Source organism: Parasteatoda tepidariorum, chromosome 5 (genome assembly GCF_043381705.1).
Source record: "Parasteatoda tepidariorum isolate YZ-2023 chromosome 5, CAS_Ptep_4.0, whole genome shotgun sequence".
NCBI classification, from domain to species: Eukaryota; Metazoa; Arthropoda; class Arachnida; order Araneae; family Theridiidae; genus Parasteatoda; species Parasteatoda tepidariorum.
The window spans coordinates 35,350,625-35,368,266 of NC_092208.1; the positions used below are offsets into that span (position 1 = coordinate 35,350,625).

Sequence of the window (17,642 nt, forward strand, 5' to 3'; positions counted from 1 at the left end):
AGCAAACGAACTATTTTTTAAGATTTTTTTCTATAAATAAAGTATGCTTTTATATGAAAAAATGCTTATATTTACAACATTCTTCAAGCATAAAAAACCAAAGCTTGCAAATATACTCTAGATAGGTTTTCTCTAGCATTTCAAATATTTCCTTCAAAATCTGTTCTATCTTTATTGCGATCTAGAACTAAAAACAGACTAATATGCAAATCTATTTTAATTGCAACTATCCATTATTATTAAGATTTTCTTTCTTTATGCTTTTATTATACTGCACATTCCTTTTATTAAGGTGGTGCTTTTACGTATAAAAGTCTTAAAGATAACTGTTTGAATGAAACCTAATTTTCCCTTTTACTCTCCGTCTCAGGAAATGCTATCTAGTAAATGGATAGGAATAAAACTTTTTTTTATTTTGAATGAAGATCATTTATCATTTTGACAGCATCATGTTTATGCAGGCAATTATTTCTGAAGTACTTATCATACAGAAAATAGCTAGAATTCTATATTTTTCCTATCAATTCCGTATATATCAACAACAAACGATCGATGCGAAAGTAAATGTAACATAAATCATACGTTACTCCTTGTTCAAAATATTTTTTTATTCCAAAATAGCAGCAATTATTAAACGATGCATCACTTGCAGTAAAAGAAATATTAAAATATTTGTTCTTTGCAGCAATTAATTATTCAATTTAATAAGCATATATTCAAAATTCGTTTGCAAAAATATAGTCAACCGTCTGATGCCTTCTGAATACTTAATCTAAACTTTTCCACCCTTGTAATCCATTTTAGAATAACTTAACAGGTTTACTGTTCCGATAATGAATAAAAAATCAAGAAAAAATGCTTTGTTCATGAGCATAAACGGGGAGCGCTGGAATGCTATTAAATCATCGGTCAACCAACCAAACCCCGATGTGGAATTCGTAATTATGAGCGAATTTAATTTAATTTTGAAATGCAAAAGTTGGTCTTTTTTTAATAATTTAACGGCATCATAACTATTATTCAAAAATATAAATAGTTCTAAAAAGAATATATTGTTATATTTAGAGAGTAGTTGAAAAAATTGTCTTAAATAGCTAGTTTTCTTACTATTTCACTGGTTAAAAACTTTTGATGAATGCGAAGCCATTTTTTTAAGTTTTCATTGATTAAAGCACTTTGCAACCACTAGCATGGTTTCAAAAACATGAAAATGAAATTTAACTGCACATTGAATTTATGTTAGGTATATTCATAATGTAATGGAGGTTGTTGTTAGGTTGTGTTCGAGTTGTGTTTTGTCAGTTGAACCATGGAATGGGGCTTAAATAGTCTAGTCATTTTTTGTGACATATGCAGGGCTCCTAAAAATCCGAACAAAATATTCAAGTGCCATCAAACTATTTATCAAAACAATTCAAACTCTTCCATAATTTCGCAATTTAGATAATATCCATTTACAATGTATCAGACACATGCAATAAGTTTCCGAATGTCTGTGGTAAGTAAAAAAATTTATTTATAAATTTTTTTTTTTTTGAAGAAAAAAGCGAAGACTGTATTTTATAATATAAATTTTGCTACTTTGAGACCCCCCCCGGGTATGAAAAATACTACAATTTTTCGCGTTAAGCAGTTCTGTGGTGCAGCAATCCATACATGAATTAGATTTCCGTGTTCCAATAGTCTAGAGTAGTGGTTAGCAAATGGCGGCCCACGAAGCCTTTTTCTGTGGCCCGCGAAATAAAATATATTAGTTCTCATTTTTTGTTGACAATTTTCGTAAAAAAACTATATGTGTTTAAAATATTTTTCTTTCGTTTAAAAAAAAAACTAATTTCGCTGTTTCTGTAAAATTTAACATACCAACGGTGCAGAAAAATTTATTTCTCAGGTTTTGCATCCAAGAAAATATTTATTCAAATGCAAAATTAATCCTGGGTGTTGCTTAAAAATCTACTTCTTATTTTAATTTGTGATTCAATACGTTTGTTTTGTACTACTTGATTAAAATCTGACAGTAATATTTAATGTTCCTTCAAACATAAAAGAGTCCTATATAAAATTTTGATAAAGTTGCGGCCCGTCATTTGACTGGTGTTTTAATTGCGGCCCCCGGCCTCATGTAAGTTGGAAACACCCTGGTCTAGAGTCACTGATTAAGGAGTACATTACACAAGAAACCCTTCATGTGTTGAAGAAATAGAGGAAACATTGCTGTGTCAACGCTGGGATTTGTGCCCCCGTTCATTGACAGATTCGTACTCTTAGCTAAATTTTATACCCAATAGCAAAGTACTAAATGGTTTTATAATGTGTTCATCATACTCTTATTACTTAATAATTATCTGCTGTTGCGTTACTCAACCGACGATGAAAAATAAAAATACGGATTCTTAATTCTTATCACACGGCTTAGCTCACAATTACTCATTGGCTTAGAGCCCAGTTGGCGTGAATAAATTTCTGGTTGTTAAAGTGAAACAGGAAAAAAACAGTTAATAAACGATTTTTTCACAGTTAGCAATTTTACGGTTAATTGACTGTTTTGGTTTAATATGTTAAAATAACGCTTAAATAAATAGTTATTTAACCATTTTTTCCGAGAAATTTCTGGCAGTGTATATTATATGTATAAAAACTATGTACTTATATCATTTTTTTTCTTTTTTGAGAAAAAATTTCTTCAACAACTTTTGAAGTGAAAAAAAAATCAATTTGTATGTGCGTCGTTAGTTTGTGTAGTCCTGTTGTCCAGCCGTCTGAGCTTCGAAAAAAATAATTCTAGGAAACATAAATACTAGTTTTGAAAAAATACGTTTCTGCAAGTCTTTGAAATACGTATTTTCGCTTCAGAGTCACGTACAAAGCTAACTCTTAAAATTTCCTTTGTCAAAGTACAAAGCAAACACTTGAAAGTAAACGTAGTAATAATTTGAAACAAAGAACAGTTGTGCTTTTGTTTGTTCTAGACATTTTCCTAATGTATCTTATGGGACCAATAATAACAGACTATAGATGCGGAAAAACGGCGAAAGCGAGTCATTTTACAATATACAATAAATGATAAAGTCGTAATGGACTTAAAAATAAATAAGTTTATCTAAAAATTAAATTGCAAAAAAATTAAGTACTTAATGTAAAAATTTTACGATGCAAAAAAAAAAAGAGTTTGCGCTACTTAATGTTAATTTTACTTTTTGCGTACTTTGTCATATCTCGAGAATTTTTTAAGCGAATCGAAAAATTTTTGCGCACAATTATAAACTTCGTTTTTCCAAAGATGCATTTCATGTAAAAACGTTTACATTCCATGTAAAATAATAAATTTTAGTATTTATTTATTATTTTTTATTGTTTTTTTTAATAATAGTCGAACAAATTTTAAATTTTAAGGTATAAAATTTTTACGCCATTTTAAAATATGTAATTCTACTTGGCGAAAAACAAAATTCAGTCAAAATAGATTCTGAGAAATCGAATAAATTTTCGACTTCTTTAAAGTTTGATTTCTCAGAAACTATTCAATCGATTTTGCCCGGCCGGGATAGCCTGGTCGGTAGGGCGCTGGGCCCATATCCAAGAGGTCGTGGGTTCGATCCTTGCCGGCAGAAGACTCCCCGTGTAGTAAATGGTGACTGATGCACGCTAAATCTGTCGAGTCTCAAAGTCCTCCATGTTCCCACAACAAATCAATACCTCTGGGGGTACTGATCCAGGAGTTTCCTTGTCTTCTGGATTGGTTCAAAATTACAAGGCTACGGAGTTGAACATTAGTAGTCGTAAACCCATGAAATTGGGTCGGCTGTTCAACGACGGTTATAAAATAAAATAAAATCGATTTTGTCCAAATTTCGTAGCTTGCATACTTTAAAATGGTGTAAAAAATTTTATACCTTACAATTCAATTTTTTTTCGATTATTACTTAATAAAGTATTAAAAAATTATAAATAATTACTCAAATTTATCTTTTGCATGTAATTTCCTTTGAAGCAACAAAATTTATAATTATGTGCAGAAATATTTCAATTCGCATGAAAAATCCTTGAGATATAACGAAATACGTAAAAAGTAGAATTAACATTAAGGGCTCCAAATTTTGGATCGCTCTCCAGACCAAACTATGGGGATCATGCTTTCCAGATTGCGACTATCCACCATATCTTCGGGTTCAGAATTCCGAATCCGTCGATAAAAAGGTATATTTATTCAAAAAAGAAGTACGTTTTTGTGTCTGATTTCGTAACTTAAAATATCGGCTGTGCTAATTAATTAGCATATTAGAAGTCACTCTCTCGAGCCATTAAGTTTGAATCCTGGAACGGAGAGTGATTTTCAGAGTTTTTCAGAGTGATCCATTTTTTTGGGAGGGGGGTGCACTGTTTAAGTATCTAGTATAATCATGAATTTTTGAAATTATTGAAAATCATGCCTCCTTATAACAAAACTGGAAAAGAGACTTCCACAAAAAATTTTTGATATCACAAGCAATAAATTTTCGCTATGTATAACAGATTGCTTTTCATTTCCTGTTAGTTCGTATGAATACAGAAAATTCTTTATTATTTCAAGGCCTTCCGCAATTGTTCTCACTGGTTTCGGCTGAATTTATTTACTCCATCGGTATCGCATGGCACGTCTTCAGCTTCTGCAATCATTTGTGGAACCGACAACCTCGAAAGTTTCAGCATTTTCATCAACTGATGCATATACATCAAATATGATGTTTAAGGCGTTTTTTTCAAAACTGCAACAAATCCTCATTTTACATTACATAACATTACCATCAGGAGTTACTGATTTTTTTTTCAAAACTTCAAAATTAATAGGAAATTATCAGTAGAATTTCTGAAGTTAGATGCGGGTATCTGCCAGTTTCAAAAACGATGTAAACGGGTATTATTAGCATTATAAAAGTGCATTTGTGACGGGACCGTTAGAACAAGACGAGCCATACGGAAAATCAAGTGGGAACGATAAATCTACACCCTTGTGCAAATTAATTGAAACAAACTTTTTTTTCGTGTTTTCTAAGAAGATGTTTTGGGGTTGTTTCGGTTACAATGGGGTTGGACCTTTGCAGCCTATTGACGGTATGATGCGTTCTGAGCAGTACATTACTATTCTGGGTAAAAAAGTTGTTCCAGAGTTGAAGAAACGATACCCTGATGGAACAGGGATTTTTCAACAGGATTTAGCTCCTTGCCCTACGTCCAAAATTGTCAAGAAATTCATGTCTGAGAATCAAATTGAGACATTGGCATGGCCAGGGAAATCTCCGGATATCAACCCAATTGAGAATCTCTGGGCCATATGCAAGAATCGCCCATTAAATATGGACGGTACAACTATGGAGAAGCTAATCACGGCGTTAATTCATGTGTGGTACGAGGACACAAATATTATAAATGACTGTAAAAAATTAGTGGAAACCATGCCGAATCGTGTCCAAATAAAGTGTCGTGGAGATCATATTATGTACTGAAAATGTTTGAGTTTGTATAAATTTAAATAAAATAGCATTTTCTCTTAGTTTTCTGAATTTATTGAATTTGTTTCAATTAATTTGCACAAGGGTGTAGGTTCGACTGTATAAGTGGCTTTATTACTGTGCTTATGGCAAGTTTGCATTAAAATTTAATCCTGTAAATCAAATATAATCCTATACCTCCTTTCCGATGGTCCCAACTCTTTAGCGCATATTTTAACATAAATTAATCACTGACTTTAGTTTTTAAATCTCTATTCTTTTAACTTTCCGATTAGTTATTTTTTTGTTTAGTTATACTTTTACTCTTTAACCTATTATCCTATGCTTTTTTAGTTCATTATTGTTTTTTCTTCTATCTCTTATACTTTCAGGAACAAATTAGGCCTGAATACGAAACTTCTGTTAAACATTACCGCCTTAATCCAGTTACAATGGTAAGAATATTTTCTTACGTGTACAACTCAAACAAAAAAAAAACTTGCACACATTCAAGCGTATAAGCATTTCGCACCTGCTAGCTTTGTCTTGTCAACTTTTTTTACCTCTTGCTTATGATAGTAGTTCATTAACCAAACTAATTTTCCCTCTTTAGCTACCTCTAGTTCCAAAACTTTTAACAATAAGCCTCATTTTGTTTTAAGATTTATGTAATGTGGTTGACATTTTATTAATTTCACAGGCAATCGAGCCATTTCTTCCATTTTGGAGTAAAGTTTATAGAATAGCAGCAGCACATTCAGCCGTTCTTTTTGTGGTGAGTACAATGGCGTATTGACTTGGTATCAAACATAAACGATAAAAGTGAAATTTTGAATTGATTTTTATTGATTACAATGAAAGAGTATTCTTTTATTTTGTATTCCTTTTACTATTTAATTTATATCACTTCAACATATGACTTTGATATACATATGATTGTAACATTTACGAAAAAAAGGGTTTTTATGCGGTTTGTGGGCAAAGTTCACTCAACTAGGCTATATAAACTGCTGTTTGTAGAAAATGCAACACCATGAAGGAATCATCAGAATCAAATGAAATATTATTTTAATAATGGATNCTAGAAAGTTGTGGAAACATTTTTATCGAGATCTTTCATTTATGACATTGCTGATGCCAGTGGAAGGAAAGCAATTTTATGGGCTGCTGCAAACAATGCTAATCATTGAAATTATGGCAAAGAATGGAGTTGTACTGGACTGTTCTGACAAAAATGGTTTGACAGGTATTAAGTTTCTTTTATACATATATATATATACATTTTATATACATATTTTACATATATATACATATTTTATACACATATTTTATATATATATATATATATATATTTGTGGAATGTCTAATAAATAAAGATTGCAAAAGTTTAATAATCAGAATTTTTTTTAAAAAAATGCTATGTAATACAACTAGGTAACAACTAGCGAACGAAAATTTTAGTAAAAGTAACAGGTTGATGCTTAGTGTGTATAATAAAATAAAATAAGACAACTCTGAATGACTTTTGATCTAATGAGCGGATCTTCACTTTCGAGTTTGCTCTAGTTCGATCTTCGCTCAATTGTTCGAGGGGGAAATCTCAAATATGCTGATTAATTAGTGCAGGCAATATTTTAAGTTGCGAAATAAGACACAAAAACGTACTTTCTCTGAAGAAACATACTTTTTTTTTTTTACTGATTCGGATATCTGACCCTCAAAATATAGAGGGGAGCTCAATCTAGAAAATATGGTCCCGATAGTTTAGTCAAGAGAGTGGTTTAATGTTTGGACTCCTTAATGTTAATTACCCTCTTTACCCAGCTTGCTATGTCTTGAGAGCTTTTTAAGACAATTTAAAAAATTTTGCTCACAATTATTAGATACGTTCATCCAAAGATAATTATCCGCAAAAAATTACTTTTTATAAATATTTATTATTTTTTCATCTATTTAATAATAGTCGAAAAAAAATTTTTACGCATCCTTTTAAAGAATATCAGTTTACATTGCAGAATACAAAATTCGAGAGATATCCGGTCGAGTAGTTCCGGCTTGAGAAATAAAATTTTAAGCAAGTCATATGACTCTATTATTGGATTCACGCATTTGTGGAGTGAATGAACCTCCCCAAGCTTTAAATGACATTTTATCAGTACAGACTTTTTTTCATACACAATAATTCTTTTACTTCACCTGTGATTTAATTAATAAAGTTAGTAGTCTGTACGTGATGTTCCGTTAAACATCCTTCATATACAATTTTTAAAATTCCTGTCAAATACTAAGCAAAAAAAACGTGCATATTAGAGATTAGAATGAAATATTTGAGAAGGACAAAAGCATAAATGCTGTACATTTATGTTTTTGTCTATTATTTGTCTACATATTACAACGTATTTTTTTTCCTTTCTTTTCTAGTTAAGCCTCCTGTTGGCAACTGTCTTCGGAATGATTGTATATAGAATCATTCTGGTGACAGTGCTGATGGCAAGTGATAACGATATCTGGAAAACATACGCCAAGATCACTACTTCCATCACAGCATCATCACTCAATCTTGTCGTCATCATCATCATGGACAAGGTAACATTACATCTGACAAAATCTAAGTATACAGGGTGCAAGAATGCAAAACTGTACTGGGTGGTGGAACTCGTCTACACGAGAAATATTCATATAATCGGAACACCAATGAGAAGTTAAGAGGTAGTTTTCCACTGTCACATATCTCGAGAATGGGAACAGATGCTTCAGAAAACTTTCACGAGAATATGATTAATTGTCAAAGACATTGCTCAAAGGAAAGATGTAATTGATGCACACAAAGAATTGCTCGGAGAGATGCTCAAAGAAATTGCTTATAAGATCTTCTGCTAGTTGCAACATAGGCTTCTCACCTGCGGTGTAGAGAGTGATGTTCATTTGTGAAAACACTAGGCATTTCCCTAATATAGCAGGCAACAACGGCCATCCTGGTAACCAAATCCACATCGCGGTCACTTGTTGAATAGACCTTTCATGTGGTCCCACAGGAAAAATTCCAAACACGAGAGATCTGGGGATCTTGGTGGCAAAGATGTGGAACCATATCGACCAATCCATTGCTCTGGTAACGCTGCATTTAAACTGTTCTGCGCAACCACGTTGAAGTGTGCAGGTGCATCATATTGCTGGAACCACATCATTGACTTGACGAAAGCTGAATATCATTTACAACTTCATCTAGCAGCTCACTCATACTTTCTATAACGAATATTGTTGTTCTATCACCAAATAAAGTTTTGCCGTCTTGTTCAGACTCACCCTGTGTAAACAAATATATTTTCTAAAAATAATTTTCCTACAATTTATTGAATACGATCTCGCATTCTTACAAAAGAAATATTTGAGATAGTCATTATACATGTCCGCAAAAAAATTCGTGTAAATTTTCACTATCTCCGCGTGAAGGCTATCTACTACAGTATTTGCTGACTGTTAACTGCTAATGGCGAGAGTTATCCAGCTTGTATGTGTCACAGCAAGTTTTTTGTTAACACTAAATTCTGCTAATTTATTTGGTGTTTCAGTCTGAGTGTTCAGTGATAGAGCATTCGCCTTCCAATGAGGTGAACGGAGTTCGAATCTCAGCGATGGCCGATCGATAAAAATTCCACATCCATCTGACACCGACCACAGTGCTGACGTGAAATATCCTCATTGGTAGGCGGATCATGGGTTAGAATCCCCTTGCCGTCAGGCTAACCGTGAAAGGTTCTCGTGGTTTCCCTCTCTTTGTAATGCTAATGTGGGTTGGTTCCATCAAGAAGTCCTCCACGAAGTGGGTTAGTAGCATCAAAAGTTCTCCCAATACTTGATTCAGTAGTTCCCTTGTTTTCTGGATTGGGTTCAAAAATACAAAGCTACGTAGTTGAACATTAGTAGTCGTAATCCCCAAAACTGGGTCGGCTGTTCAACGACGGTTGCAAAACAAAATAAAATATACGTGATAACTTTTGGTTTTACAGAGTTAGTTGAGTTTAATATGAACTATAAAAGAGTAATTGTTCAATTAGCCTGATGAAGTAATCTAGTTTCATCTAAATCTTGACAGCGTTTATGTTTACTGTTGATCTGTTGAATTGTCCAGTTCTTTATAAATCTGATAAAAGCTCAGTAATAGTGACTCTCAACATTATTTAATAATATTGTTTAATCAGATCATTGAACAAATCATCAATTATGCATTTTTTTTACTGAGCTAATACTTTAAATATATAAACAAATATTTCACAAAAATTCGTAATAAATATTCAGCAAGCAGCCGTATCATAAAATAATTATTGTAATTTATAACTAGTTTGAAAAATAAAAAATTTTAATTTCTACTTTTATTAGCATTCGAAACTTTATGATTTTTAAGTAAAAATTCTATTATTTTTTTGTTAAAAAAGCTTTCCTTTTTGTCATTGCAGTTTTTTACCATCGTCAGTTTTTAAAGTATTTATATATTTAATATATATTTTTAATTTATTTTAAAATACAGTATTCCTTATCAATGTTAGTAATATTATGCATTATTTTATTAGTAAATAATGCATTTTAAAACAACTAGACTCTTTGTGCTTTCACCGTCATGCACAACATATTAACTTTGACGGTAAGCAAGCTGAATACTCAACACAACTGTATTTAAATATTCTATATCTTAAATCCATCTTCATATTATAACACCTTAATTAGTTTGAGTCAAACCAAATTAACAAAATTTTTTCAACGTCTATCATGAAGTACTTTTATTTCAATTTTAACTGTTTTCAAGAGATGTCGTCAATATTGTTAAAGTTCTTTACGTATTGAATTTTAGTAATAATTTAAAATCTGTCCGACAGCCAGTAAGACACACAAACTACTGTACGTAAAAGTTTGTGGGAAAGGACCATTAGACAATGCCAACTTTCATCTATCAAAAAGTACCTCTAGATTGAATCAAGTTATCATGTCTTTTATACTAGTGAATTGATGTTTAAAAATCGTAGTAGTAGTTACGCTACTTTACTCCCACATTAGAATTTTATTAGGGATAGAATTCGATGAACGGATACCACTAATTGCTGTATTTGTGAAAGACCGGGAGAGCTGGATTAAGGTCACCGGGTTTTTTGAGCTTTAGCCATGAGAGCTATATTAAGTTCATGGTTGTGTATGTGGTCACTCCTATGTTGCTATTAGCAATCGAGTGTGTGCAGAAATCAGTTGTGTGTAAATGAGACACAGAAGCAACAGCGTGAAGAGGAAGATGACGCAGTCACAATTAGAAAGTCAACTATTCAATGTGGACCATCCATCGATGTAGGCGTGATCGTATCGCATCCGCAAGTCACCAATGTGGGGAATAGACCATTAGACAACCAAGTTAGCACATCTTATATACATGCCGGTATCTTATGTACTAGTGAATTGATGCTTAAAAATCGTAGTGGTAGTTACGCCACAAGTTTCTTACATTTCAGCACAGTATAGACAGCAGAAGTGTTAAAATTATTTCCATCTCCGTCTTGAGATAAGATACAAAACTCATCCTAATGCTCCATTACGTGCTGTACTATTTCCTCTCAAGCCATAACTCTAGTATCGTACAATGTACACATTCCATTGCTCAAAAAAGGCAATCTCTGCCAGCAATGATTTTCATAACGGTATGCTGCACCATAGCACTGTTTATGTTTATAATTTCAGAAAGGTACAAAAATTAATTATCTAAATAACTACTTCGTAACTAAGTTCTTATTTCTATAAAAATACAAAATCATTCTAAATAAATTTTAACTTCTAACTAACTGTTCAACACTGCTTCAATTATTACCTAAGCCAACCTAGCAGAATAATTCTAACTAAATTCTCAACGTATTAAAAAAAATTAATACTATGCAAATTATTATTTAAGACAACCTAACAAAATGAATAACAACTATAATGCTGCCAACAGATATAGAAATATCCGAGTTAATGGTGCAAAATAAGAGAAATATATGCATAGATAACAAAACGCTTTTTTTAGAAACGTTTCCTAATTTCGCATGCCTGTAGAAAACATTTAAACACACTTTTAAACACAAAATTTTTAAAAATGTATTAAGCTGGTTTTGAAGTAAAACATTTATTTTTATTTACAGGTTTACAGAGAACTTACTGCCAAATTAACAAACTTAGGTGAGATTTGCATTATATTTTTATGCAGTTTCTGAATTATTTTCATGTATTTTTTTTCAATAATTTTTCACTCTATTTTTACAGAACAACCTCGCACACAAAGAGAATATGAAGATAGCTTCACTTTTAAGATGTTTTTATTTGAATTCATTAACATGTACTCTTCACTCATCTATATTGCATTTTTCAAAGGCCGGTAAGAAAATTATTTCATACTTTCATTTATTATTTAACATTTGATAGGGCCGAGATAGCTTGGTTGGCCGGGAGCTGGACTCACGTTTGTCAGAACGGGAGTTCGAATCCAGTCTGCTAAAGATTTCCCGTGTAGTAAATGGTGACTGGTGCGTCACAATGTCCTCCATCTTCCCATAACAAATCAATACCTCCGGGGGTACTGAATTGGAGATTCGTCCTTCTCTGATTTAGGTCAAAATTACGATCTGTGGATAAATGAATGGATGTATGAATGGGTCCGCCCTATGAACGGGTGTGACATGGGAAATCGAATTCTTCACCATAGATGGCTCCACTGGAAAACAAGAACAATCGCACCCCCTCTGTCTTAATGGCCAACGACAACAACATTTAATAATTGATAAGATATTTTTTAACATTTTCTTTAAATAAACGTTTGCCTCTTTGCTTTTTTTTTCTTTTTAAGTGATACAAGTAAAACTAATCCTGGTTGGAACTAGTAATGAACTCATTTCCTTAGAATGGTCCAAATGAATGCAGTTACTTGAAATATTTGTTAATTAAATTGTTTATAAGCATTACTTTTTTATCAATGTTGTTTTTTGAGTTAAACGAGGATGCTTACGATAGATAAATTGTAGAAAATAGAAAATTTCTTCTACATTGCATCTAGGCAAAAGGAAATCTTTTCTATTAAATACAACACATACTATAGTGCAAAATTAGAAAATTTCGAGGCTGTCCAGTGGCCTGTCATGGCATTTTTAACAGTGTCCACTTTTTAAAACATGTGGCTTACTTTTAAAACATGCGGTCCCATTTTAAAACACGACATAATTTTTCGCAAATTAAAAAATTTAAACTATTAAGAAAACTGTTGAATAATGTAAGATTCCTTTTCAAGCATTTCTCGAAATGTATTACAAGGTTCATTTCTAAAAAAAGGAAATTTTTTCAAAAACAAGCGTTAGATAAAATAATTTTCAGTACATCGCAAAATATTCATAATAATTCCATTTTTCCAAAAAGTAATACTAGTAATAAAATGCAAATGGGGTAAATTTTTGAAGAAAAAAAGGGAAATTGCTCTGACTGGCAATAATTTTTGAATCTCCACTTTTTATATTTAGTCGTCCAATGGGGACCGTTAATTTACGAGAGATTAGATTTCGAAGCTCACGCTATTGGTAAAAAATGACATCACTATTTCTGGAAAAGGAGATGATACGCATTGATTAATGTTGACACGATTTTTAAAAGTTGCTGAAAAATTTGCTTTTAAATTCATTTTTGAATTTCTCTATTTCTATTTAACAATTTATTATTGATTTTATTACAGTCTCAAGATGCATAACTACATTGATTTTCAAATGTGTTTCTTAGCTCAATATTTCAAAAAATTTAATTTAAATTAAAAAAAAATTCTACTTAATTGAAATCAATAATGCAATTTACTGAATTTTATTATTTTAATATCAATAATGCAATTTACTGGATTTTAAACCACAGATGGCAAAAAGAATAGTATCAGTACTACTATTACAAATGTTATAATTTAAATGCATTGGGCTAAATAAATATTTTTTTTTAATTATTCAAATTATTCAAAATAAAAATACTATTCACAATTCGCACAATTTTGTGATAATATCAAGAGTCAAAATCAGGGAAATAAAACTTAATACAGATATTACGCAAATATTTACAAGAATGAAATCAGACATAATGTAAATAACATAATGTAATACATAGTAATATTTGTCCAGTAGTGGACTGATCGTAAAGATACGGCTCCCAGTAGAACACCAAAGTCAAGCATCACTGGCTGCGGTCAGTGTGCGGTTGGGTGACCACTCGGATCAGTCTGCGTAGGGACCGAGCGTGTGCGGTATTGATCCTCGTTATTGATCCTCATGCGGTATTGATCCTTGATCGCGCAAGGTTGTTGCTACCAAGCAGAGTAGCCATCCCTTCAGCAGAGGATCAAAATTGTGATGGCATGTCTTCGGATCATCCTCAGGAATGCTTCCCTGACCGTCGCCATTAGCCCATTGGGCAACTTCAGTGCGACGTAAATAAAATACCTACCTACATATTAATATTTAATAATATCTAACAACAGGAACATAAATAAATATATTCTCATTCAATGCCTCAAAATTAATTAAAATAAAGTTTGTTTTATATCAATGTTTTGTGCTACAGTTGTCGCCATTTTCCTGTAAGGTTAATGTTTCCTTGCTCTACGTCAGAGGGAGACAATACAGAAGGAATTAATATCATTATCCAGCACATATAATAATGGCCTTAAGAGTCTAGTATGTTTAATACACTTAACACTTGAGTTGAACTTGAACCTTTAACAATTTAACACTTGAAGGAATTTTTCATGCCTTCTGTTGTGATTGAGAATATATTAGGAAAATAAATAATTGCGAAAGAAAAAGGAAAGGAATTATAGTTAAAAATTACGTCATGTAACTTCCGTCAATTGCATCAATAGAGTTTCACCATTGTCTAAGACATAGGATCCAAACGTAGGTGCGATTGCCCCTAGTGGGTGCTAAGGACTTCTAGGGGTCATTGAAAGTCCTAGAGAATGGTTAGAAACTGACAGAAGTAATTTTTTTTTTTTAATATTGAGTACACTTGACAAGTAATAATATTATTATGAATTGCAAGATTAAGTCATGATAATGTATTAACAAGTTTTAATGTAGTTATAATGTTTTTAGTCATGAATTAGTAGTCATTAAAGTAAGTAACACTTTGCTTGCTGTTGTACATAAAAAATGTTTCACGCTAAGAAGTTCAAAAGTTATTATTTGTTTTAAAATAATTTTAAGCTTTACTTAGAAGATAATAACTAATAATCATTTTTTACGTAAGGGCAACTTTCATAAAAAAAAATTTCCAAATGAAAAATTGTTGGTTAATAGGAATTTTCAATAAACTAACAGTATGATTAAAAGAGTACCAAATCGAAAATAAAGAATGTAAAAGTTGTTATTTTATTAAAATCAGTTACTTAAGCATAAGTTTAAAAAATTTTAAGGAGTGTTTAAAAAGTTTGTCTTGCAAAGTGGGCGGTATATCACGAAAGGTTAGATACCTATGATCTAAACCATATAAAAAACAGAGAAAGCAAAATATAAGCTCGATTGTCATTTGCTTTGAAACAAAGCATCTCCATCACAGTCTTAAAACTACCAAATAAATGGTAAAATGAATTATACATTCCGACCAACAGTCTGGTAATTTCATCGTGATTTTTCAGAATATGGCGTGAAAACTATTCTTTCTGTTAAATTTATTTTACAGGGTAACATTTGTACCAAATGTGTAGGTTATAAGAACTATATTATATTTGCGAATATTAGCGAAACAAAATTTCCGGTAAACCATTACTATAACGAATAAAAAAAATATCAAAGTAATAGTTACCGTAAGTGTTGGAGTTTATTACAGAATTCTTGATATTCTTTTTAAATCAGAAATGTTTTTACCATGCTGGTATTTATTTGTTTATTTTTCGCCTGAATATTTTCTTAGTATATTCTACTTACATGAAGAATTTAAATTTCTAGTTTAAGAACAATATTCTGTATTACTTTCTAGACAGTTTTTTGTTATGTATATATAACTATATATATGTACAGAATAAAGGTTTTATTTGTACCCAATATTTGTTCAAGAGTGTGAAGAAAAGTAGCACAGAGTGCACCGTCTAGGGTAAAACTTCCTATAAGACATTTTCAAATTTTATTTCAAGCATTTTTCAACTATTTTTTTTTTCATGAGTCCTAGAAATCTATAACAAATAGAAAGAAACGCAACCTCTCAAACATTTTGTTCACACAACGTATGCACTCTCAATATTTGTTGCCGACGGCATTCTGACGCTACTTTTGAACAAATAGTTTTATGGCCATATTTGAAGTTTGTTTTCTGGTCTGTCTGAATTCAAGAAATTCTAGGCTCTATATTATTTATGAATGCCTGTTATTGTTTTTTAAGGGTTTGTAAATCTATTTTAGTTTTAGGAGATGTTGACATTTTTTTATAATTAATTAAGACTTCTTTATATATTCTGCGTCGCTATATGAACAAGTAGCTTGATTGAATGGAGATAATACAAGTGAATAAGGAACAAAAACTAGCAAATTGGTTGCTAAATATATCGAAGTATCTAAATCTGAAAAGTAGTGATTAAAGATAGAAATTTTAGTAAGTGAGTAAGTCATTGAAACCTTATATTAGTAAATGAGCAAAACATTGAATCAACGAATAAGCTGAATTAGAAATTGTCAATTCAATTTGTAAGGAAGTAAAATAAATATTAAAACCTAGAAACGGTGGTAAGGCACCCAATGATCAATTATTTTTTTGCAAATGTATTATCAATTGGGCAATGTTCGATATTTAAAACTTCGGTGCTTAATTATTTTTCTGCTCACTTAAAAGAATAATTCATTCAAAATATTTTTTTTTATTTACGTTAAGATCAAAAAATTATGCGCAAAATTTTTAGGTCCCATATAAATTACGCATGACGAGAAATTTCTGGTAAATTAATGTAACGTACGGTAATGACATTTCTGATTTAAAAGAAATAGTTATGGTATTAAAACCCGAAATGTACGGTATTTAAACATTTATTTGGTACTTTTTCAAATTTATGGTAAGGTTTATGGAAATTCTGGTTTTCAAAATTACAGTTCTTATTACCGCTCATTTTGTAAAAATACAAAACTGGAAGGTAAATTTCACCAAATAAATTCACCTGTTTTTATACCATGCTCTAAGGTATAATGATATACTTATCAAGTTTTTCCACAACAACCAAATTTTATCTCATTTTGTAAAACCATATTCCATTGTTAATTTTAACAAAAATATTGCTAATGCGCTAATCTGTTCTAATCGAGCCAGAAGCACAGTAAATTTCTCCATATTCAAGTAGTTTGGGCAATGCTTTTTTTCTCTGACATAACAACCGTAACAACTTTTTTAAAAAGGTAATGATTACGTACGATTTCTGTTACGTTTTTTTTAATTTAGAAGCTTGCTTTTTTTGTTATTCAAAATCCTTGCGATTGTAATATAATTGTTCTGAATTCTATCTGTTCTTAAATCTGATTTCTACTGAATGGCAGAATTTTTCAACTGTTCATTTAAAATACTGCGTATATGCAGCTCTTCTAAATGTAAACACCAAGTAGAGTGTCAAGTGATTATAAAATGTCTTTGGGGGTATCAAATAATAAAAAATATATGACCCCTTGTTCAGCATAATATTCTAAAGAACAGAATAAAATTCCTTGAAAGGCATTTTTGAGTGTAAACGCTATAATTAGCGTTAAAACAATTAGTTTTCTCTCCTGGTTAAGATTACAGTTTCAGAGTTGTAAAACTTTTGAATGCAGCTACCAATTTTTCTCACCCCGATGAAAACATTTATTTACAAAATAAAACCTATACTGAAGTTGGAACGATAATTTTAGAGCTGAGAAAAAAATATGAGTAAAACTTTCAGAATATGGAGACATTTACCGTGCTTCTAGCTCTATGGGAACGTAAAAAAACTCGGTAATTTTCACCGAAGCGTTTTGGTAATGATTTTGTTAGAATCAACAAATAAATATATATAGGATTTTATAATATGTCATAAAATTTTATAATTGTGGTAAAATTTGATAATTTCTTCATGACAGCTTACCATTTATCCGGTAAAAATTTATCTTTCAGTTTTGTATTTTTTACTTAATATAACTATAATTT

General features: G+C 31.2%; 1 protein-coding gene across 3 annotated transcripts in view; it reads left to right on the top strand.

The window, feature by feature from the left end:
* Positions 1–17,642, top strand: part of LOC107442862 (anoctamin-5-like) — a 286,523-nt gene that overhangs the window by 217,086 nt on the left and 51,795 nt on the right. For all 3 annotated transcript variants that reach the window (XM_071181276.1, XM_071181275.1, XM_071181277.1), the window contains 5 exons: positions 5,861–5,923; positions 6,169–6,243; positions 7,890–8,054; positions 11,627–11,663; positions 11,748–11,859. In XM_071181276.1, the coding sequence (XP_071037377.1) occupies positions 5,861–5,923; positions 6,169–6,243; positions 7,890–8,054; positions 11,627–11,663; positions 11,748–11,859 (452 nt within the window). The remainder of the gene's footprint in view (positions 1–5,860; positions 5,924–6,168; positions 6,244–7,889; positions 8,055–11,626; positions 11,664–11,747; positions 11,860–17,642) is intronic.